Source organism: Aulonocara sp. 'chitande type north' Nkhata Bay, linkage group LG3 (assembly GCF_057382095.1).
Source record: "Aulonocara sp. 'chitande type north' Nkhata Bay isolate Kocher_YH1m ecotype deep benthic linkage group LG3, A_spYH_male_GT1.1, whole genome shotgun sequence".
Lineage (NCBI taxonomy): Eukaryota > Metazoa > Chordata > Actinopteri > Cichliformes > Cichlidae > Aulonocara > Aulonocara sp. 'chitande type north' Nkhata Bay.
The window spans coordinates 27,317,585-27,340,282 of NC_141346.1; the positions used below are offsets into that span (position 1 = coordinate 27,317,585).

At 39.2% G+C, this 22,698-nt stretch overlaps 3 protein-coding genes across 3 annotated transcripts in view; 1 reads left to right on the forward strand and 2 right to left on the reverse strand.

The window, feature by feature from the left end:
* Positions 1-22,698, forward strand: part of LOC147334921 (E3 SUMO-protein ligase ZBED1-like) — a 144,913-nt gene that overhangs the window by 65,269 nt on the left and 56,946 nt on the right. The window lies entirely within an intron of this gene.
* On the reverse strand, positions 11,374-13,012 carry LOC147334925 (tripartite motif-containing protein 16-like). Its single transcript, XM_086287763.1, has 2 exons — positions 12,921-13,012; positions 11,374-12,262 (listed from the first exon to the last, which is right to left on the reverse strand). Exons 1-2 carry the CDS (start codon positions 13,010-13,012, stop codon positions 11,374-11,376), a joined length of 981 nt encoding a protein of 326 aa, XP_086143889.1.
* LOC147334926 (stonustoxin subunit alpha-like) lies at positions 14,050-22,265 on the reverse strand. Its single transcript, XM_086287765.1, has 5 exons — positions 22,261-22,265; positions 22,033-22,122; positions 21,653-21,775; positions 15,347-15,393; positions 14,050-15,271 (listed from the first exon to the last, which is right to left on the reverse strand). The coding sequence occupies exons 1-5, from the start codon at positions 22,263-22,265 to the stop codon at positions 14,730-14,732; spliced, it is 807 nt and encodes a 268-aa protein (XP_086143891.1). The 3' UTR covers positions 14,050-14,729.

Genomic DNA, 22,698 nt, shown 5'->3' on the forward strand with positions numbered 1-22,698 from the left:
AACGTTATATTTTCTAATACTGTTGACATTGAAACAATGTCAGATTTTGATATTGAAACACTGTTGAGCTATGGTGTTGATTTTCCACCTCTTTCGCACAGTTGCTTTTTATTAAAACAACAGTTAAATCATGACTGGAAATCTACCTTTCTTTATAGGTATTTTAACCAATACTAAACTACTGCATGTTTCCATCAATACTTAAACCACCTAAACACATAATTGTACTTATTCCTTAAATTGGACACCCTTTATTGTCATGGTCGGACGGTCCTTCCCGGGGTGACCTGCCTGTGTGTGTATGTGTGTGCTTCTCTCTCTCTCCTCCTCCACCCAGTGTCTGACACACCCGCACCTAATTTGCCACCCAGCTGTCACTGATCATCCTTCGTTGTGGGCTGAGGTATTTAACTGTGTGTCCGGATGGCAGTTGACGCTGGATTGTACTTGAAGCTCGGTAGTAAAGAGTGTTTTGTGACGTCCTGCTTAGCTTTAGCCGGCTAGCTTCCTCACCTGTTGTTTATAGGAGGAAGAGATATGGAGGTTGGAGAGAAGGAGCCCGTGGATTAAGCTATTGGAGGAGAACACACACTCTGAGAATCACTTTGGAAACTCACCTGCGCACTACTGGGAGTTTGGAGAAGATCACTGTTGGACTTTGCACTTCACTTTGTGTTTTGAAACTGTTTTTGGGCACTGTAAATAAACGCACTGTGTACTTTGCATCCTGAGCTCCGCGACTGAGTCCGTACTTTCCCATTACCCGTGACAGCTTCATGTCCTGAGCATTGTGTTTTCCTTTTTTCTATGTAGTGCTTAGCAACTACTCAGTAGAGTATTTAATTTAGATTGACTTGAGGCATGATTTGATGGCATAGTTCAGTTTTGAATTGTTTGGCGGTGAAAGTTTGGTTTTGTGAATGCAGCTTGAAATTTGGGTTTTGTGTTCACAGTGTGGGGAAAAGGAGATCAGCTTTCCAGGAATGTGTCTTAGAATTAATCTCTCCTTTCAGGCACATTAATGATTACGGCTGTGAATTCAATCCCAGGATAACAGGAGCCTGAATTAACATAAGTCATGTTACACAGCACACATCACTTCCTGTAATTAAAGCAGCTCAGAGTCTTTTGTTGATGTGACTGATGATTCGCTCTGATCCAAAGTTGGTCCTGCACAGAGAATCCTGTCAGTCCCAGTTTGTTTTTCTGAGACACTCAACATCTCTACATCAGCATAGAGGTGTCGTTGGCTTAATTTCTTTCTCAACATGAAGCAGCAACACTGCAGTTCAAACACTGAATATAGTTTTTGTTTATGTGAGAAGTTTAAGGGCTGAACTGCTCTTGTATTTCCTCAATGTGCACTTTAAATTTCCTCAAACTCCACCGATCCAAACAAAACCGGCGCAGAAGCAGAGTCAAAACACTGAAACTTTAATACGTTTAATAATAGTTGGATTAATTAATGTGCTTCCTCTCTGATCGTCATTCTGTCATCTATAACCTGCTGGATCATTAAAGATCTGGATCATTAAGAAGTCCAAACAGGAAACATGAAATTTGTTAACGAATGCCTCGTCATAGGGGTCAAAGGTCATCAGCCATGCTGCTCAGACACATATGGAGACCGTTCACATTTAACATTTGGGACCATCTTACAGCAGAGATCCAGGTCACCATCAAACTCCATAACATGTGACTCATGGATCAGAAATCACCATGACAACAAGTGGCTCATCTGAGGTGTCAAAGTCTCAGGATGAAACGTTTTCAGGACGAGTCCAGAGTGACAAAGACGCCCTCAGAGAAGGACGAATCAGACTTCAGCTGTCCAGACTCAGGACTGATGACTTGGGTCTGTACGTGTGTGAGGTGAACACGGATTATGGCTTCAGATCTGACAGATGTCGACTAAACGTCAGTGAGTTGAAGGTTTCAGTGAAAGTTATTTAATGAATGTGAGCGACTCAGATGCTTGTGTCTCTGCAGCAGTGAGGGATTGTCCTGAACCTGAGAGAAAACCTGAGACATCAAACACAGAGAGACGAGGAAGGATTGGCCTCTGCTGTGGACTGACAGCAGCTCTGCTGCTTCTCATTTATTTACTGTCTGAATAGAAAACAGAATTTCTACTCTTCTAATAATGGATGTCAGAAAACTCAGTCAGTAGAAACAGTTTGATCAACACTGTAAATGAGACGATTGGTGTTCACTTTAATAACATGGACAGAATAATGAGCTATAATCATAAACTCAATGGAGGAAACTTTCTTCAAGTTTACATTATTTTGAAGGGAAACTTTATCAACCTGTCCCTGATAACATGATGAAATAATCTCTATGATTATGGAAATGAAACAAAATTAGGTCATCAGCCTCACAGAGAACGTGAAGCTGATCTGAGATGTTTAGTTTCATTTGGTTTTCTGTCAGTGATTCAGTTTGCTTTTGAAGGACAGTTTGTAACGAAGTATTAATGCTGATTTGATGATGATGATGATGATGATGCATGGATTATAGATGGATTAAAATGCTGCACATCATTTATGTAACTGAATCATTAATATTTTGGAGTTCAAACATTTCATCCATCCATCCATTCGCTTCCGCTTATCACACACAGGGACAGAGCCTATCCCAGCTGTCATAGGGCGAGAGGCGGGGTACACCCTGGACAGGTCACCAGTCTGTCGCAGGGCTAACACACAGGGACAGACAACCATTCGCACTCACATTCATACCTAGTGACAATTTGGATTATCCAATTAACCTATCCCCACAAGCTGCATGTCTTTGGACGGTGGGAGGAAGCCGGAGTACCCGGAGAGAACCCACGCAAACACGGGGAGAACATGCAAACTCCACACAGAAAGACCCCGGCCTGATGGTGGAATTGAACTCAGGACCTTCTTGCTGTGCGGCAACAGTGCTAACCACCGTGCTGCCTTTCACTTGATAAGAAAGCCAAGTGAAAGGCAGCACCTGTTAAATACAGTCGGACAGCGTAGGCGTGTCAGTGCAAGTAAAATCACAGTACAGTAAGTGCCTTTAAGATAACAGAACCTTTATTAGTCCCACACGTGGGAAATTGTTGTTGTTTTTTTGCCATCAGAATTATTGTCTAAAGGCAAAGAAAGATGCCCAACGGACTGACTTTACCAAATGGACCATCCCAGCCTTGCCGTATTGGATTCACCTTTTATTGTTTATTTCATTTTATTTTCACTTTGCTAAATACGGGACAGACTTGACTGGGGGAAAGAAAGAGGGAAAGAAAAACAGCGGGGAAGAGGAACGGTGATAAAGGGCAATAAACAAAAACCAACAAAACAAACAGACAATAAATACATGTATCAATCACATGGATCACCTGTTGAGAAAGAAAGAAGAGAAAACAAGCAGAAAAAAGACAGAAATATAGCAAAACATCATCGCAATGATCTATGTGAATATAACAGTAAATACTAAATATTAAATGTTATTGTGCAGCACGTAAGATCGACAGCGCACAGTGTGCTTCGAGGTAGGAGCCAAAAAGGGTGTAGTTTGTGTGTGTGAGCACCCGTGTGTACACCTGTGAGCATGAGCACGCTTGTATTTAACAGGTTCCTTCATGTAATGATCTGCTAGAGGGTGTGGGGGCCACAGCCCCGTCCTCCAGGGCATGAAGCAGGTATGGAGGAGATCCAGGCTCCAGACATCCAGAGACCCTCAGAGCACAAGAGACCAAGGAAGACCAACAGAGGGGCAGCCGCGCCACTGTCCCAGAAAGAGCTGAGCAAATTGCTTTTGTTACAGCAGAAAGTGGACAGTGCAAAGTTACATAGCAAAACATTAGAAAAACTCTGGAACAGGATAAGAATAAGATACTGTACACAGTAGAATAGAATAAAATTAAATACTATAAACAATAGAATAAATAGAATACAAATACTATATACAATAGAGTAATATACAACTTTGCCAGATATTATTCTTGATGTTAATAAATTACTAACATCAAATTATCAACATCAAGAGAAAAACAAGTAAGTGAGCTGCAGAATAAACCACACAGTGATGACAGCAGGTTTGTAAGGACTTCTCAGTCCTGGAGTCTCTACTGTCATGATGGTGTTGGTTACTATGGAGACCATGATTACATAGCAAGAGCCATCCCTCTGCTCCCCTCAGCGGTGAGTGTGGCAGTGTAGCAGTGTATGTGGACTGTTCTGCAGGGATTGTGTCCTCCTACAGTGTCTCCTCTGACAAACTGATCCACCTGCACACCTTCAACACCACCTTCACTGAACCTGTATATGGCCTTCAGATCGTGTCCAGTGTAATTCAAGGCCTTGTTGATAACATAATGATAGAAATTGTCTGGTGTGAAGACGAGGAGAGTGCCAGGGTCACAGGTCATAGAACTAGTAAACACATTTGAAGGGAGTAAGTGAACATCCATATTCAGCCCGTTACACAATTCCTCCATAACCAGGAACACATAATTGTTTGTTTACTCTTGGTTAGCATAGTTAACTAAGAGTAAACTACGTATTAACAGCTGTTTTTGTTCCCGGTTAAACTGTTTCCTGCTGAATGAAAATATTTTTAATGTAAGGTTTAATCCAGAGTCAGCTAATCTCAGCCAAACCGATTTTCTCAGGAACAAATAAAACACTGTTAACATTAGTGGTGTGCAGATCGATGTTGAAATATCGATTCTTTCGATACCAGTAATTTATGTTCTAGAATTGATTCTCATATTAAAATATCAACATTTTAGTACTTTGGGGTAAATTTGTAGTTTTTAATTAATCAGAACAAAGTGGAAAGAAACTGTATCATTCGGATCGTCTAAATTGGAAGGAACTACTTCCTCTTACGCCTTTCATAATCAGATGTGAAATACAGCTGTATAAATGTGTTGCAGCCCCTGGCGTGCGCACTCACAACAATGGCTGAGTGTAAACGGAGTCACGTGTGGACGTATTTTACCTCCACAAACAGCCAAGAAACTGTTTGCGATACACGTGGCAAGACAGTGAGTTGTTGTGGCAACACCACTAATATATAATATATATATATATATATATATAATATATATATATATATATATTATATATATATATATATATATATATATATATAATATATATATATATATATATATTATATATTATATATTATTACAATTACATAATACAATTACATATTGGATTTTGAAATACAATGAAACATTACGTGTTTGTACAGAGTGTCAGTTATGGATCAGTATCACCCTGAATTTTACTTGGTATCGTATCGGAAAGGAAATCAGTGTTTAAAACACTGTTCGAAATGTTAATGTTTGAAATAAACCAAACATTAACATTTCAAAGTTATCTAAGAGACGTATATATCATGTTTAACTTGAGTAATGAAAGACCGCGGGGTTTGAATCCGCTCTTCTCGCCGGGCTCTAGTGATCCTTGACCTCTTGGTCTGCTATCAAGCTGGTGGGTAACAGACGTCTTCGAAAACATCAGAGCACTTTTGGAAATATCCTGATAAATCGAGCAGATATTTAAAGTTTACAGAGATACATTCTTGCCTGAAAATAAAGTTCATTTTGTGACCCAGAAAGAGTAATATTTAATATTTAAAAGTGTTTAGCCGCGCTCCTCCACCATTGCTGCATTTGAGTTTTGGACGAAATGTATTCTGGGATATTTAGCTGCACCAAAAACACAAAAAAATCCCCACCAATGCATCCTCCATAAAACAGGCGGAGCGAGAACACATCCGGGGATTCTTTTGTATTCTCAGCTTGATGCGTGCTTTGAATTGGAACAGTACTTGGTCTCCGATTGATGACGTATTACGAGTACACGAGAACACGAGTACGCATATTGAGACGGGGCCAATATTTCCAGGTTTTTCACTCACTTGATGTATCAGGATTACTCCACGTTCAAAATGACTGACAAGTTAATGTCACATGATAAGCAGTCACATGTCTACAAAACCTCAACAGAGACAGTTTAAGAATTAAATCCATCCTGCTGTGAAAGCACATTTCACTGCACCTTCACTCCTCCCAGTCCACTTGTGACAGCCTGATTGCTCTTCACCGAATATGGTACAAACACAAAACTCATCGTCACGCCCCCAAGTCCTCTGGCACTGGAGCGGCCAAACACACTATTTCTGGTTTCCACTTTCAAGCAAAAATATCTTGTGTTAAGGAAGCAGATCTCAGGACTCTAATGTTAATATTCCTCTACATGCAGTGTTGATCAAAAGAACCAATAATCAGTTTTCTCAGTTTACAAGATTCTCTTTGTTCTCATTATGATAGTCAGGAGGTCCTGACAGGATATGATGTTGTTCACAGTGATGTCAGAAACAGTAAAGCTTTAAACTTGGATTCAATAGATTTATTTCACAGCCTTCATTACTAATGCAACTTAACTCATCTAATAATGGAGTCAGAAAACTTCCTCAGATCAGTCAGTGGAAACCGTTTGATCAACAATGTGAATGAGACTTTTGGAGTTCACTGTCACCCTTGTGTTGTCCTCAGGCCACAAATGGTCTCGAGGTGAATGTTAAACAAGTATATGGGAATCCCGAGGACAACACATGATGGACAAAATAATGAGACGTGATCCAAGAAATCATGAACTTCATGCAAGTCTGTTCATTCATGACTATAATCATAAAGTGGATGAAGGAAACAGTTTTTCAAGTTTACATTATTTTGAAGGTAAACAGACTGTCGCTGATAATGAAACACAATGAAACCATCGACCTCACAGCAACGTGAAGCTGATTTGAGATGTTTAGCTTTATTTCATTTCCTGCCATTCAGTTTTTTACTGAATGGCAGTTTGTAATGAAGTATTCACGTTGATTTTATGATGATGATTATGTATGATAAGCTCTGATTACGCTGTAGCGTAGAACAGGAGGTGATGCTTTTCTTTTCTTACAGAATCAGTGGTGTTTGTGTTCTTCGATCCACAGTGATCTGCTGCTTTATTCTCTGATCTCATACAAACTCTCAGAGTGTAGCTGTGAGTTCAGACCCTCAGGATTCATTTAGAGACTTAAACTTTGTACTTGAAGCTTTAATGTTTTGATTGATAAGTTGAAATTGTGTTATGAACAAATGTTATTTTTCTATTCATCTATTTAAAAAAATAATTAATAATAGTACATGTAAACATATTTTATGGATTTATAAATGTACATTTTAAAAGCAAAACACAGCAGTGTTTGAGTCTTAAGAAGTGAAACACAACACTGACTCACACACTTGTAATCATAACTCAACGTGTCATAAATGTTTCCTGTGCGCTGCAGTTTCTTCTGTTTCATAGTTTCTACATTATTGCTGCTCCAGCTCAGCACACACCTCTGAATGACAGGAGGCAACATGACGTTTAGAGGATACTGGTGACTTATGAAAGTAGACTGGTAATAATCACTTTCTGATATTTGATACTGACTCTGCTGACTGTTGGTCTGTGTAGATCAGCAGAAATGTTTCATATAAATGTGAATTTAGAGTAAAACAGACCAAAGAAAACAGTCAGACACTTTCTGTTTGAAAGCTTATTAGGACATTTTGAGTTTGATGTTTCAATTCAAATGGTTTTGTTCTAAAACTCAGAGACTCAGAGAGAAAATGTGAATTTAAAAGTAAAACTCTGAACATAACCTGCTCCTAACAGTTTTTTTTCTCTTATTCTGATGTTTTGTGAGTGTAATTGATTTTACCCAGATGTGTTTGTGTCTCTGCAGTAGAGAGACGAGGAAGGATCGGCCTCTACTGTGGACTGACAGCAGCTCTGCTTGTAAAATTGTTTGCTGCAAACAGGAAAATCAAATCAAATAATAATAAAAATAGTATTACACATATATTATGAATATTAATTATTAATACACTGTGATAGTTTGATATTTATTGTTATCTCAGACCTTGAAAGTTACAGGTGTTTTAGGCTGAGCCTGTGGAGCAGGATTAGAGCTGTCGCTGGTTTTGGGTTAGTGACAGTTCAACAGGTGCCGTGAAGTTGTTAAAATTAGATCTACTTTAATAATCTGCTTAAACTGGAACCCAAAGTGGGAACTCTTCCTGGGTTTAACGTTAAACTTAAATGTTTTCACTCAAAACCACATAAACTAAAACACTGTGCTTAAAACTGTGCTTTTCCGAGATCATTTGGAGAAATAAAAAAAAGCCAAAAAACAAAAACGAATATTTCCTGTGCTCTGTCTCGTTCCCCATGACCAGGCCATATATATAAAATAAGAAGAAGCTGAGGTGTAAACAGGAACCAACAAAGTTTGTGCTACGTTCAAGCATTTTAGCCAGTTTAACTGTGGCAGGTTGCGCTCTGTTACCATTTACGTTTACCAGCTGAGGCGCAGAAAAGATCACAGACTGGGAAACTGTCGGACCAACACAGGAAGTCTCAGATGCAGAAGTTTTACTGTGTCCAGGGCTGGCTGGGCAACACCGGAAATGTGAAAAGACAAAACAGGTTGGAACACAAACCAGTCACTAGAAGGAGCATCGGCTACAGGACAAAGTCTTCGACTGTTTGTGCTCCTCAGCACGCACTGTTTTATTTACAGCTGTTGATGGTGTGTGGCTGGGCTCAGGCTGGGAAACCTCAGAATCAACAGGCTGAGGAGTAAAACAGTCCAGCGGGGATACAGTGCCAGTAACAGCGTGTAGGTGAGTCTGGGGTGGAATAACAGTCCTTTGTTCAGCTCAACAGCTGGAAAATCCTTATTGGCTAACTCAGAGAAAACACTGCGAGCATTACCAGAGTCTGACGGCTCAGGAACACAAAGATCACTAACGAGGACAACCGGTGAATAACTTGACACCGAGGGGTCACTCTGAATAATGTCTGTAGAGTTCAAACACACAGTAACAGAGTTATGTGATGTAGGAGATACAGAGTCCACGGAAGACGAAACAGTGTTACTCACAGTGGTAGATCTGTCATGAAGTCAGAAAGCTCGAGCTGAGCGTGTGAAACACAGTCACTCTCTCCCACGGTTGCAGTCTGCTCAGCTGTACTGGAGCGACGGCGGCGTGAACGCCGTTTTCGGCCAATCTGACAATGTCTGACGTTTTGACAAACACCGGTTCAGGAAGCGCTCCTCTCCTGTTCAGGTGGAGTAGTTTAGTGGACCCGGTTTGTATAAACTGCAGTTTCCTGTTCTTTGAATTTAAATTGTTGTTCTGCTAAATGCAGTTTGTCAGTCTGAAGATATTGTAGCTGCTGCTGAGGGATATCCTGCTGTTTTGTTCTCAGTTTGTTTTCCTGTTTTGTGCTTCTCGTTTGTTCTCGGTTGTGTTGCTGTAGTTCTTTTTGCTGCCGTGTGCATTGGTTTGTGTCCTCTACATTCAGTGTGGTTTTGTGCAGTTCTGTCACTTGAGCAGTGACCATGTTCGATGTCTTAAATGGAGCCTTAATAATTTAAAGTGAGTGTGTGTGCACCTGTTTGAGGTGGGGTTAATTGTGTATTGCTTTTCTTTGATGAAGCATTGTTTAAATTTGTGTGTCTTGAAAAGTTGTGAGGTTTATGCGTTGTTGTTGCACGATTTTGTTCATGTAAAGTTCGAGGTATTTGTGGCGGGGTGTGGTTTGTGGCTGCAGGGGAGGAGCAGCGGGTTCAGGGTTGTGGTGTCAGTGAATGCTGCTTTTGTCAGCCAGCAAACATCATCTAATCATTCTTCCCTGTTTCAGTAGCACCCCAGACTGATCCAGGACCGGATTCCCTTCACGATTGAGTGCACGTTCAAAAGCGCCTGAGTTGATCTATTATTTTTTGTTTGTTTATTTGATGGATCCGCCTTCCCCTTGTATTGACCATTCTCACCTGCTGGTAAACCTCAGTCCTGAAGTCCTCTTCCCTGTATGGTTGAATTTGTAGTTTTGTTTTTTGTTAAAGTTGCTTTCTCTGTCTGAATAATAAATCTTGGAAGCACATCTCCTGCCTCACTTTACTGTAAAGAACCTTTGTTCAAAGAATTAAACTGTTGGTAGATCCACTTTTTACAACGAACCATACATCAGTAAAAATCTAACTCAATTCCAGTACAAAAAATATCTGAATAATGTCTTTAGAGTTCAGATACAAACACACAGTAGCGGAGTTATCTGATTCAGGAGATACAGAGTCCACGGAAGGGATCCCTGCAGGGATCAAACATCTGATCAAACACCAGGGTTGGACAGAGACTTTCTAATCTGACATCACAAAGTTATTCTGAAGCTGTAAATCTAATTAAAAACTCCCCAAAACTACTATGACAAAACCCTTAAAAGGTTCAGTGATAGAGGAAAAATGCTTTACATATAAAATCAACAGAGGTTCCTGATAAATAGACTAATAAACAGAGAATAGCTGAACAGTTTCTGTGACACAGACGTAAAAATGCATAAATGCTCCATGATTTTCATTTCTATCCATCATCTTGAACACTGACTATAAATGTGTTCACTTCATTATTGTGTGATTTGGTTTCTTCACGTGTCTCCTTCAGTGCAAATAAAGGACTGTTAGAGTGTGTGCTGTGTGTTTTTCTGAAGCATGACAATCCTTTCCAACAAGTATTTCCAGCTGTTTGTCTCCACTCTGCACTTTAGTCTTTCTTCCTGTCATGTCTGTGTTTGTCCACCAGGTGTCTCCCTCAGCTCATTTTCTCCAAATCAGAAGCTTCAGATTTGTGGAGACGCTCTGCCTGCCAGACACAGCTCAGGGCAAGAAACATGTCTATCTTCCACAATATACAGGCCTGAATCATTTAGTGTTTATATTTCAATGTATAAACGATCGAGTGTGATCAAAGTTTTCATATGAAAAATAATATTAAATGTCAAACATTAAGTATTTAAATTTCGTTACATTTTAAAAGTTCAAACCTCAAAGACATTAAGTTTACAGTCATATATGATCAAGAAAACCAACAATCTTCACATTTCAGAAACTGGAACCAGCTTTAAATGTGACTAAAATAATGATAAAACAATCAATTCTCTAATCATTGACTAACTGATGAATCACTGCAGCTCCAATATATTGTTGCATTTGACAACCCACTACAGCAACTACAGAATAAAAGCACTAACCAGACTGATGACAGATTTCAAACATGCTGAATATGAAGAGTAGTATCATTTAAACTCACATGATTATCAGCCATAAGAACAAATTCAGATTTATATTGATGTAAGGTATATAAATGTAAGTACAGTTTGAATCAGTGCAATATTATTTTCACACATCAATGGACCACTGAACTTCTCAGCTTCTAAAATGTAAAGCCTCATTTAGAAACTACACAAGTACATATAATGGTCAGGGATCAACATGAACCTGTCTTCTCTATTTGACTTTAATCAACTCTGCAGTGGATCCAAGTCCATAAAGAAAAAGTCCAGCATAGAGCGGCTGAGTGAATGTGGTCTGGACTCTGTGGAGGAGAGTCATGGTTTCAGAGACGCTGTAGAAAGACAGAATACCTGCTCTGTGATCCAGGTACACTCCTACTCTGGAGGACCGAGGACCTGAGAGGACAGTTTGGACTTTGTTGTGTCGAAATTTAAAACTTCCTGTGACCCAATATAATGCCCAAGATTTGTCATTGTTTCCAAATCCACATTCATCGCCCAACCCTGTTCTGCTGATATTCTTGTATGCGACTGCTACACGAACTCCTCCCCCTCTCCACTCCACCTCCCAGTAACAACGTCCAGTCAGACTCTCTCTACTCAGGACCTGATACCATACAGTGAATCTGTCTGGATGATCAGAATAAGACTGTTGTTGTTTCATTCTTGTTACTTTTCTGTTCCCCTCAGATAATAACAGATGTGTGTTTGCTGTGTTTGGATCCAGTGTGATTTCATGTGAATATTTTAAGAATCCAGCTCTGGTCTTTGGCTCTGCTGGTGACAGTAAAACATCCTCTTCAGTGACTGTCAGTGAGATGTTTGTCCATTCCTCTCTCAGAATGTCCTGTAGTTTATCACTGGTCTCTGACACAGCTGCTGTCACATCCTCAAAGTAGCTCAGAGGACGAATATTGATGCTGGATGAGTGTGTAGACTCACTGAGTGCTGACAGTGAGGGGTAGTTGTGTAGAAACTGGTTGTGATCCTCTGTGTGTGAGAGCTGCTCCAGCTCGCCGTCTTTCCTCTTCAGCTCAGCGATCTCCTGCTCCAGCTTCTCCTGAAGCTCTTTGACTCGACTCACTTCAGTTTCCTGCTGGGATCTGTCAAGGAAGGAGTTTTACCTCAAAATAGTATTTTGAGAAAAGTCGAAATGTGGAGATTACAGTTGTTGTTTCCAGCCAGACAAATGCCACAGCAGCTATACCCTCACAAAATGCCTCAGTGAAACAAAACAATCAGCTGTCTTATCGTGTCTTGTGATACAACATGCATCCTCTTCATTGCACAAGGGTGTAAACATCGATATCCTTGCTTCTGTTCATTGCCAGACATTTCATTTTATACAAATCCAGCCAACAAGTTTGTGTGTTTGTTCCCTTCTGACCAGATGCAGCTTTCTGCACCACCACATGGCCTTATAACTCTCACCACACTGTCTATGTGCTAAAAGAGAAATACATTTAATAAATACCAATTCTGAAGTAGAATTTCGCTAACTCATCTACACAAGTCATTTAGTAGACTGTATATAAGCCATAAGAGTTTTGTCTACAAACAACTGTTAACTCCACATTTCCACTTCAAAAAAACAATAAAATAAATCAGTAATATATATTTTTATTTATGAAACCTCTAATAATTTCCCTTTTATATATTAATCACAGTCGAAATGTGTGTGTGTGTCCTCCCATGCTCAGAAGTCTGGGCGCTTAAGTTAATTTGCCAAGTTTGCAAGTTAGCAGCTAAGGAAGAACAAACTTGGAGTATTTGATGTTGAGAAACAGCTCTTCTCTTTTGTGGCTCACTTTGTTGCTGCTGCAGCAGTGGCTGTGACACGAACTTTGCCTCATGTGTTCAGAGAGCTGCACACTTCACCAAACTTGAAGGAGCTGTGTATGTGTGCTTTGCTTTCATTTGTGTTTCCACCTCTGGCCACCAGGTGGTGCGCTTTTGTGTTTTCTTTTCAGCTGAGTTGTGTTTAGGTCCCGTTAGTAAGAATCAGAAGGGTTTTATTGCCAAATGTTGAGCAGGTTTACAACATTAGGAAATTGCTGGAGGAGACAAACAGATATTTCAAATTTAAACCATTTAAACTGGCTCAAATAAAAGACCTCTTTAGTAACTCGGCTCCAAACAGACACTGACAGCAGAGAAGGAAACTGTTTACAGCTTAAAAAACAAACAGTACTGGAATCCACCTGCTGGAGGCGCTGTGAGCTCACTGGACCCAATCAAATTAAAATACTCCTGTGTACTTTTCTCTTTCTTCAATCCTCACCTTTTCAGATTATTTTTTTATCCTACTCTCATTTTCAAAGATGCATTTTTTCATTTATTTACAGATTTTAATTATTTTAGTTAAATGAATCCAAACAGTCACTTTTAAATACACTCTAAGAAATAAAATGTTGTATTTACTCCACCCAGTTATATTAACTGGTTCCACACAACTGGGTTAGTGAAATATAAAATGTATGATACATTTAACTTGAAAGAGAAATTTTAAGTACATCTGATAAATCTACTCAACCAAAACAAGCTCTACTGAAACTATAGGATTAAATCACTTTAACAGAATCGCAACTTACTCTATACAAGTTTGTAAATTAAATAAATCAAGTTTGTTAATTAACCTAACTTTAATAACACTTGGTGTGTATACTACACACATATATACACGGGAGAAGTAAACACACACTGACAGAATATGCAAGAAGTCAAGAAGAAAAAATCCAACTGTTTTCATCTTGAATCTTTTGTCTTCACTTTTCCGTTTCTGTTACAATTCATGAGTCTGTTTTAACACGGAATAAAAACCAGATCTGAGCCTGTAAAACTGTTTCTGTTCAGTCAAGAAACACAGACTGGAGGTCATCTATAAGTCAGACTGTTTTTATTGATTATGAACTGAAGAGAGACGTCTCCACAGCGTCCAGTTAGCCATAAGCTGCTCTTCTTGTATCAGCAGTACTAGAAGCTACATTTGGATCAACACAGACTAATAAATGGATCCAGAACCATCCAGATCAGTTGTTGTGAAAACTGGTCACATAGTGGTGATATTGCTTTTCTCCAGGAACTAATTGTAGTGAAATGTTACTTAATTTGCATAACAAGAGAGAGACACAAATGTATAGTTATGCAATGTAAAAAATTAAAGACGCCTAAACACAAAATATTTAGAGCCTGCAGCTCTCATCATCACAAAGTCTAACCAACAACGTTTAAAATGTCTAAATTATATGTTCCAAAGATTTCATCCATCAGTCTAAGCATGATTAAAATGTGTATAATGCAACAGATTTAAAAATACAGTTCCTCTTTCCTCAGCACTAAAAGTCCTGTGGGTATTTAAACTGCAGTATATAAGTAACAACTGATATCTGCTCTTAAAAAAGGCACCAAAGACAATAAGATGATTAAAAAAAATTTCAGGAGAATCAGTCTTATCCAACATCTCTGGACTGAAAAACAAACGAATATATGTACGAGACAGTTACCTGATATACTAAGTGAGGAAAAGTGTGAAACACCAATGTGAGAATATTTCTCTGCACAGTAAGTTCATTATTGTGAGTCAGCACAGAGGTGGATACTAGAGTCAGGCTTCACTCTAAACCCAGCATATACAGGTTCAGTGAAGGTGGTGTTGAAGGTGTGCAGGTGGATCAGTTTATCAGAGGAGACACTGTAGAAGGACACAGTTCCTGCAGAACAGTCCACATACACTGCTACTTTGTGAGAAAGAGCTGAGGGGAGAAGAGGGATGGCTCTTAAATCAAATTTGTGACTAGCATAGTAACCCTTATCATCACTGCAGTAGAGACTCCAGGATTGATGAGTCCTTCCAAACCTGCTTTCATCCTCTTCTCCTTTCCGTCTGATTCCTCCATAAACTACAGCAACATGAACCTCTCCTCTCCACTCGACCTCCCAGTAACAGCGACCAGTCAGACTGTTAGTACACAGCAGCTGAAGCCAGTGATCAAAGCTAAGATCATGATGAGGATACAGCTGATCTTCTTCCACATGTGTCACCTCCTTGTTGTCATCAGACAGTTTGAGGTTTCTGTGTGCTGTGTTTGGATCCAGCGTCAGATCACAGAAATCTAAAAGGAACCGTGACAAAAAATGTAGAACAGTACAAGATTGTTGAATGCAGCTCATAAATCAAAAATACTTACATTTCATTAGACCTGGTCTCATCCACTGGACTCCTTGAGGCTCCACACTGAAATGAGCACGTTATCTTTTAGTGTGCAGACGTGGCCTTTATGTTCTCTGATTCATCTTTTCTAGAGAAATAACCTTGTGTTTTATTTTATCTCTTAATAAAGTCAAAACAGATATACACTTTCTACGGTTCTAGGGTTTTATGTATCAAAGCACAATTTAAAAAAAAAAAATCATCTGGTCCGTACCAGGTTCTTAAATTACCTAAATACAACCTGACAGTGAGTATTAGACATGTAAAAAGGTCAAAATAATATATAAAAATCTGTGTGCACACAGTGCACAGGAATTGAATAACTTAAGAGGAATCGCTTTATGAAGAATTCTAACTTTTCACATGACTGTATCAGCTCTGCATGAAATAACAAATATTTACTTCACTTTTATTTGGCACCAAAATCCTGTTTCAAAGCTTACAGTAGTTCTGCATTTATTGGCATGAAGGCACACAGTAAGCTCCAGACTGAGAATAAGTCTGGGAACCCAATCTGACCCAAAACATTGGCAAGGGGTGACAATGAATCTGGTACGGAGGGGGACAATGAAACAAAAGTGTTACAGTTTCTCAACCAGGTGAACTAAAACTAAAACTTCCGGTATGATGGCGCCTGTGTTTGGCTCTCCCGCTGCAGGGTGCAGTTTGTCGCGCTCTACTACTGTTGTGTTATTTTTTTCTGCTCTACTGTTCTCATTCAGTTTTAATGATGTATTTGCTGCCCTGGTGTATGATCGCCTGGCTTTGCAATCCATCCGATCCTCTATGATGCCTCACGATGTCTCGTCATCCTCTGGCATTTTTCACCCTTCTCCATTAACTGGATCCTTGTCAGGGGATTTCGGTGGTTCCTCTAGACCACAGAGAAGGAGAGGGAGAAGAGGAGGTTTTCAGGTAAAGCTCAGGCTTTACTGGTGGCGTGGTTTGGCTGATAAGCGACGTCGAGCGTGCGTTGTCTCCTGTGTTTAGAAAAGCTCCATGGAGGGGGACTTGTTTTCCACGGCTTTGTTTGGATACGCTGGGCCCGGCTCTTTGTGACCAGGATGATGTATTTTGGACACAGCGTTTGGAGTTTTGGGATGTTTGGTTTTTTTTTCTGGTTTTGTACTTTCGATTATTCTTGTTTTCATGATTATATATTCTGTATTGGTTTCATACTTTTTTGCAGCAGCATTTCAGCAACCTCTAAACTCAGTCCGAGTCTTTCTCCTGTTGTTTATGAGACGTTTCCACCAGAAGTGTCAGTGGGAATAACGGAGCAGGAGGGAAAGTCTTTGTGGGTCATTCATCATCATGTAAATGTGATGAGGATATTGTGTGTTCAAATTCAGCTGTCTAAGTGTGTGGTGAGTTCATTGAGAGAACGTGTGTCCAGCTTGTATTCCTGTGTATATATTGTCTGTGTTTCACTCTGCTCGTTGTTGCCCCCTCCCTCTTGGTGCATGTAATCTCTGTTAGCCTGTTTGGTATTACAGTTTTTTCTGATTGCTTAAGCACTTACAGTTTTTTCTGATTGCTTAAGCACATTTTTTGTAACTATTGGCTAATTTTGCAAAACTCTTCACACAAATAAGAAAACCTGTCACCCAATCATCAAAACATTGTAGTTCTCTTGCAAAAGCAAACACAGCTAGATTAACTCTTCACACCTTCGTAAAAATGGTGTTTCCGTATCAAACAGTACACACAAGCCATCATCTACTAAGCACACAATGCGCCAACTGCACACTGATGGTATGAATACAAAACACATCTGGCTTTTGCCTTCTCTGTGCACAAGGTAGGCTATGTCAGTTTGAGCTCATACTTCTGTCATAGATCCATAAGCATAGAGGGATCCAAACTTCAAGTACTGCTGTTTATTCAAACACATCAAAACAAACACAAGTGTTTATTTCCAAGTATAGGATTATTTGCAATCGCCATAGTGACTATATGGGTTACTTGGTCTGCAGTGAACATGCTTCCTCTGCCCCAGCATCTGGTCATCTAGCAATTCTGTAAAGTAACAATTTCAGTATTTTTACATCAATGGTATTGGTGTGTTTCTCATTGGCATATGGCAGTGCTACAAATCTTTGTGCGGAGTGACTGTACTCACCGATTCTCATTTCAAGATGTCCTTATGGTACTTGCTACAGTGTAGCGGCTCGAGTTAGGCTGGACCCGTTGGCCAGCTACCCTCAGGGTCATTACATGGTCCACTATTGTAGCTCTGATGTCATCAGCAATTCTATTTCTTACTCTTCCTACCCTTCCTCTCCCCCCTCCTCATCTTCCTCTCCCCCCTCCTCATCTTCCTCTTGCTCCTCCTTGTCCTTGTCGTCCTCTTCATCCTACTTCTTCACCTCCACGTCCTCTTCCTCGGCCTCCTCTACTTCTCACTCTTTCTGCTCCCTCCATTGTACTCCACACACACAGCTTACCTGTATTATAGTGCTTAGGCTGATTGCAAAGTGAACTAATTATCTAAGAAAGTTTTCACATGTGAAAGTGTGCCAGACAGTTGGCAAATTAGTGTTAATGATATCCATACATGTGTATACTTTTGCTAGGAGTGTGTTGGAAATTTGGTAATTGAGTGTTGTGCAGTGAATTGTGCCTACAGTTTTGCAAAGTGTGTGTTACAAAATTGCAAACTGAGTGCAAAGCAGTTTTTGTGCTTTTAGTTTTGCAAACTCAGTGAGTGGTTTTGCTATAAGTCTGAATAGTTTTAGAGATTGTGCTACAGGAATCACAGTTAGGGTTTAAGCATTCAGAAAAAACTGTAAGTGACTGTACTAACTGATTCTCATTTCAAAATGTCCTTATGATGCTTGCTACAGTGTAGCGGCTCGAGTTAGGCTGGACCCGTTGGCCAGTCAAGTTGTTCCTGTTATTGTTTTTGTTTTGTAGCTTCGGTTATTTCCAGCCTCAATAGAGCTACTGAGTCCTGCATGCAGCGTCCACTCGTTTTTGAGGATGAAGTCACTTGATGCTGTGGATAACATTTTTAGAAACATTTTGATAATATCTGCAAAAAAAAACTGGAAGAGAGAAGTTAGTCTTTTGACTTTTTGAGGTACCTTGTGTACTAAGGTACTCATTTACTAAATAGAAGACATCCTGGGCTTTCCACTGATATTTCATGTGTTTGGGTGGCCTCTTTTAGCTCCAAAGAGGAAGGAAAACATTAAAAAGTTCAATGAGAAGAGTATTTTTTTCTCGATTCTCAGGAGGCTATGACAGCAAACATCCCAATTAAATCAATATTTATTTACAGTTTTTTCTGATTGCTTAAGCACATTTTTTGTAACTATTGGTTAATTTTGCAAAACTCTTCACACAAATAAGAAAACCTGTCACCTAATCATCAAAACATTGTAGTTCTCTTGCAAAAGCAAACACAGCTAGATTAACTCTTCACACCTTCGTAAAAATGGTGTTTCCGTATCAAACAGTACACACAAGCCATCATCTACTAAGCACACAATGCGCCAACTGCACACTGATGGTATGAATACAAAACACATCTGGCTTTTGCTTTCTCTGTGCACAAGGTAGGCTATGTCAGTTTGAGCTCATACTTCTGTCAGAGATCCATAAGCATAGAGGGATCCAAACTTCAAGTACTGGTGTTTATTCAAACACATCAAAACAAACACAAGTGTTTATTTCCAAGTATAGGATTATTTGCAATCGCCATAATGACTATATGGGTTACTTGGTCTGCAGTGAACATGCTTCCTCTGCCCCCAGCATCTGGTCATCTAGCAATTCTGTAAAGTAACAATTTCAGTATTTTTACATCAATGGTATTGGTGTGTTTCTCATTGGCAAATGGCAGTGCTACAAATCTTTGTGCAAAGTGACTGTACTAACCGATTCTCATTTCAAGATGTCCTTATGGTACTTGCTACAGTGTAGCGGCTCAGTTTAGGCTGGACCCGTTGGCCAGCTTCCCTCAGGGTCATTCCACGGTTGATGACATGGTCCACTATTGTAGCTCTGATGTCATCAGCAATTCTATTTCTTACTCTTCCTACCCTTCCTCTCCCCCCTCCTCATCTTCCTCTCCCCCCTCCTCGTCTTCCTCTTGCTCCTCCTTGTCCTTGTCGTCCTCTTCATCCTACTTCTTCACCTCCACGTCCTCTTCCTCGGCCTCCTCTACTTCTCACTCTTTCTGCTCGCTCCATTGTACTCCGCACACACAGCTTACCTGTATTATAGTGCTTAGGCTGATTGCAAAGTGAACGAATTATCTAAGAAAGTTTTGACATGTGAAAGTGTGCCAGACAGTTGGCAAATTAGTGTTAATGATAGCCATACATGTGTATACTTTTGCTAGGAGTGTGTTGGAAATTTGGTAATTGAGTGTTGTGCAGTGAATTGTGCCTACAGTTTTGCAAAGTGTGTGTTACAAAATTGCAAACTGAGTGCAAAGCAGTTTTTGTGCTTTTAGTTTTGCAAACTCAGTGAGTGGTTTTGCTATAAGTCTGAATAGTTTTAGAGATTGTGCTACAGGAATCACAGTTAGGGTTTACGCATTCAGAAAAAACTGTAATTACACTTTGAATCTGAGTACTTAATTGAATCGAGAGCATGTATTATTCTTCTCAATCATAATTACAGTTTTTTCTGATTGCTTACAGTTTTTTCCGAATGCCTAAACCCAAACCCATACGGCATGCAAGGAGATATTTTCCCCGGTGCCTTGGACTGGAGGATGTCGCATGCGATGTGGACGAAATTTTGTGGCCGGACCCAGAAAGACGACATGATGTAGGCTGATTGTCTTTTTTTTCCCTTTTATTTGTGGCATTCCTATTTTGTGTTCTGACTTTGTCTTGGTTTTGATGAGTGTGAATAAACACCAATACTTGACGTTTGGATCCTTGTATGTTTACATGACACTATGACAAAGGTGTGACCTCAAATTGACATCTGTACACAGAGAAAGCGAAAGCCAGATGTGTTTTGTATTCATACCATCAGTGTGCAGTTGGCGCATTGTGTGCTTAGTAGATGATGGCTTGTGTGTACTGTTTGATACGAAAACACCATTTTTACAAAGGTGTGAAGAGTTAATCTAGCTGTGTTCGCTTTTGCAAGGGAACTACAATGTTTTGATAATTGGGTGACAGGTTTTTTTATTTGTGTGTAGAGTTTTGCAAAATTAGCCAATAGTTACAAAAAATGTGCTTAAGCAATCAGAAAAAACTGTAAATACTGAGTCCAGATCAGTTTGATGCTGCAGACTCTCCTGATCAGCTCTGTGGAGACATCATGAAGAAATTAGAACCATTTAGCACATAAATACAAGCCACAGATTTCTTCTTCTACTGTTAGATGATCATCCTGATTAAAACAAGCACAACTGTGCTGTAACAAACCTATTATGTCAATTTATAGACTTATTTATTTAACTCCACTAGTCCAAAACTAACAGGTCAGTGATGGTTCTGTACCAGTCTTCTTGTAATGACCATATTATGGATATTTCCTGCACATTGCATCATCACATTAAAAAAGTCAGATTCGTGTTGATGTGTTGAAGTGTTTCATTTTAAGTTTGACCTTTGTGCCTTTAAAATACAAGGAAGAGCATCTTACAGCAGCAGCTGAAGTTTTTTTTCTGAGTATAAAAACTTATAATACACATAAACAAAATCATATGACACTTTGAATCAGCCTACACTCGGCTACATCTGTGGTGTTCAGTGTCCAGATGCTGAACAATAAAATGATCATCTTATGGTCTGTATTTGTATAAATGGTCTGTATTTGTATAGCGCTTACTATCTTACTACATTATAATCCATTTTGTCTTGTTATTTCATGCAGGTCATATAAAAAAGGACCACTGGTGAAAAATGTAATGTCAATATTACGGTTAAAAAAAAAAGATTTGCTGTGGTCCTTTATCAGTTGTGTTGATGATTATGAGAATTATTTAATATTTAGAGAAATCCATCAGCTCATATGGTGGCATCCAGCACCACACATACAGCTGCAGATCATTTCACCTTCCTACGCAAAACTGGCAACTGCATCATACTGAAACTCTCATTTACCAAATAAAAGAGTCAAACTAACTGCTGACACATTCCTGCTGATTATCACATAAATTATAATCAGTGTGATGCCCAGTGCAGGGGATGCAGGGCTGTTAAAATAGATTTATTTTTCTTTTAAATTAGCAGCCTCACTTATGGAGCTCTTCAATCTCAGGACTGAGGCCAGGTGTACCACAGAGCTGTAAGGTAAATGTGAAACGTCTTACTCCTCAGCAGCAGCAGACTTTGTTCCTTTAAAGTCAAAGATGAAAATCTTTGACCGATCACTCTTCAAAGACACACAGCTGGGTCCAGGTTCAGGTTGAAGCGCATCTGGTGTCTCAGTGATCCTGGTGAACAGAGAAATTACATTTTTAGCCTGCTGACACAAAAAGTAGGATAAACTTGGAGCTAGTCACAGTGATAATATTACAGTAAGGCTAAAAAGTTTGATGCACTTCACAATGTTCTCTTTAGTCTGTTTGTTTATCCAACTGTCTTTTCTTCTTTTTGTGAACAAAGTTAAAAATAAATAAATGACTAAACCAAACCTTCTCACTGTTTACTCATGGAGTTAAGATACGTTTAACATTTTGTTAAGTCTTACCTCTCATCAGGAGTCAGTTCCCTTCTTTTAAAGTCAGGGCGATCTTCCTGTGGAGATCTGGGTCTGATCTCAGGCTCAGGAGAGTCTGGTCTGAGGAGTGAGGAAAAGAATAAGGCAGGGTTATATATATACACTTTTTTAATCTCCAGGTGGAACATACGCTGGAAAAACTTTGCAGGGTTAAATTAAATTAACAAAACAGAGAGCAGGTTTGTTGTAGAGAGTTACTGCATGTATGAAATCACTTCTGTTTTTGTTCTTTTAGCAGTGAAGATAATGCAAGGTTTTGTGTGATATCTTTCCATGTTGGTAAAAACCTGCAGTCACCTGATGGAAGAGAAAAGTGAGAATAAAACACAGATTTTATTTTTTTCTGTTTATTGAGATATTTGATAGCAATAAGGTATCGCTATCAAATACCTGTTTAATTATAATAATAGTTTTATATTACATTACATTACATTATATTATTTTATATTATATTATATTATAATTGAGGTTTCATTGTTTTTCAAAAAAATCTGAAATAAAGTGAGCTGTGTTGTCTGGCAATCAAAGAGTCAACAAATAATCATTGTGATGATTAAACTTTTTAAAGAGGAGATTAAATAGAAAACAAACAATAAAAAAAAACATAAAAAACTTACATGATATAAATCAGATCAA

Coding starts and splice junctions, on each gene's coding strand:
- LOC147334925 (XM_086287763.1), bottom strand. CDS start 13,012: ATGAGGCAAAGTTCGTGTCACAGCCACTGCTGCAGCAGCAACAAAGTG. Junction 12,263..12,920: donor CTCAACATCAAATACTCCAA/GTTTGTTCTTCC, acceptor CTTCCTTGACAG/ATCCCAGCAGGAAACTGAAG.
- LOC147334926 (XM_086287765.1), bottom strand. Junction 21,776..22,032: donor GAACTGACTCCTGATGAGAG/GTAAGACTTAAC, acceptor TCTGTTCACCAG/GATCACTGAGACACCAGATG. Junction 15,272..15,346: donor GAGACCAGGTCTAATGAAAT/GTAAGTATTTTT, acceptor GGTTCCTTTTAG/ATTTCTGTGATCTGACGCTG.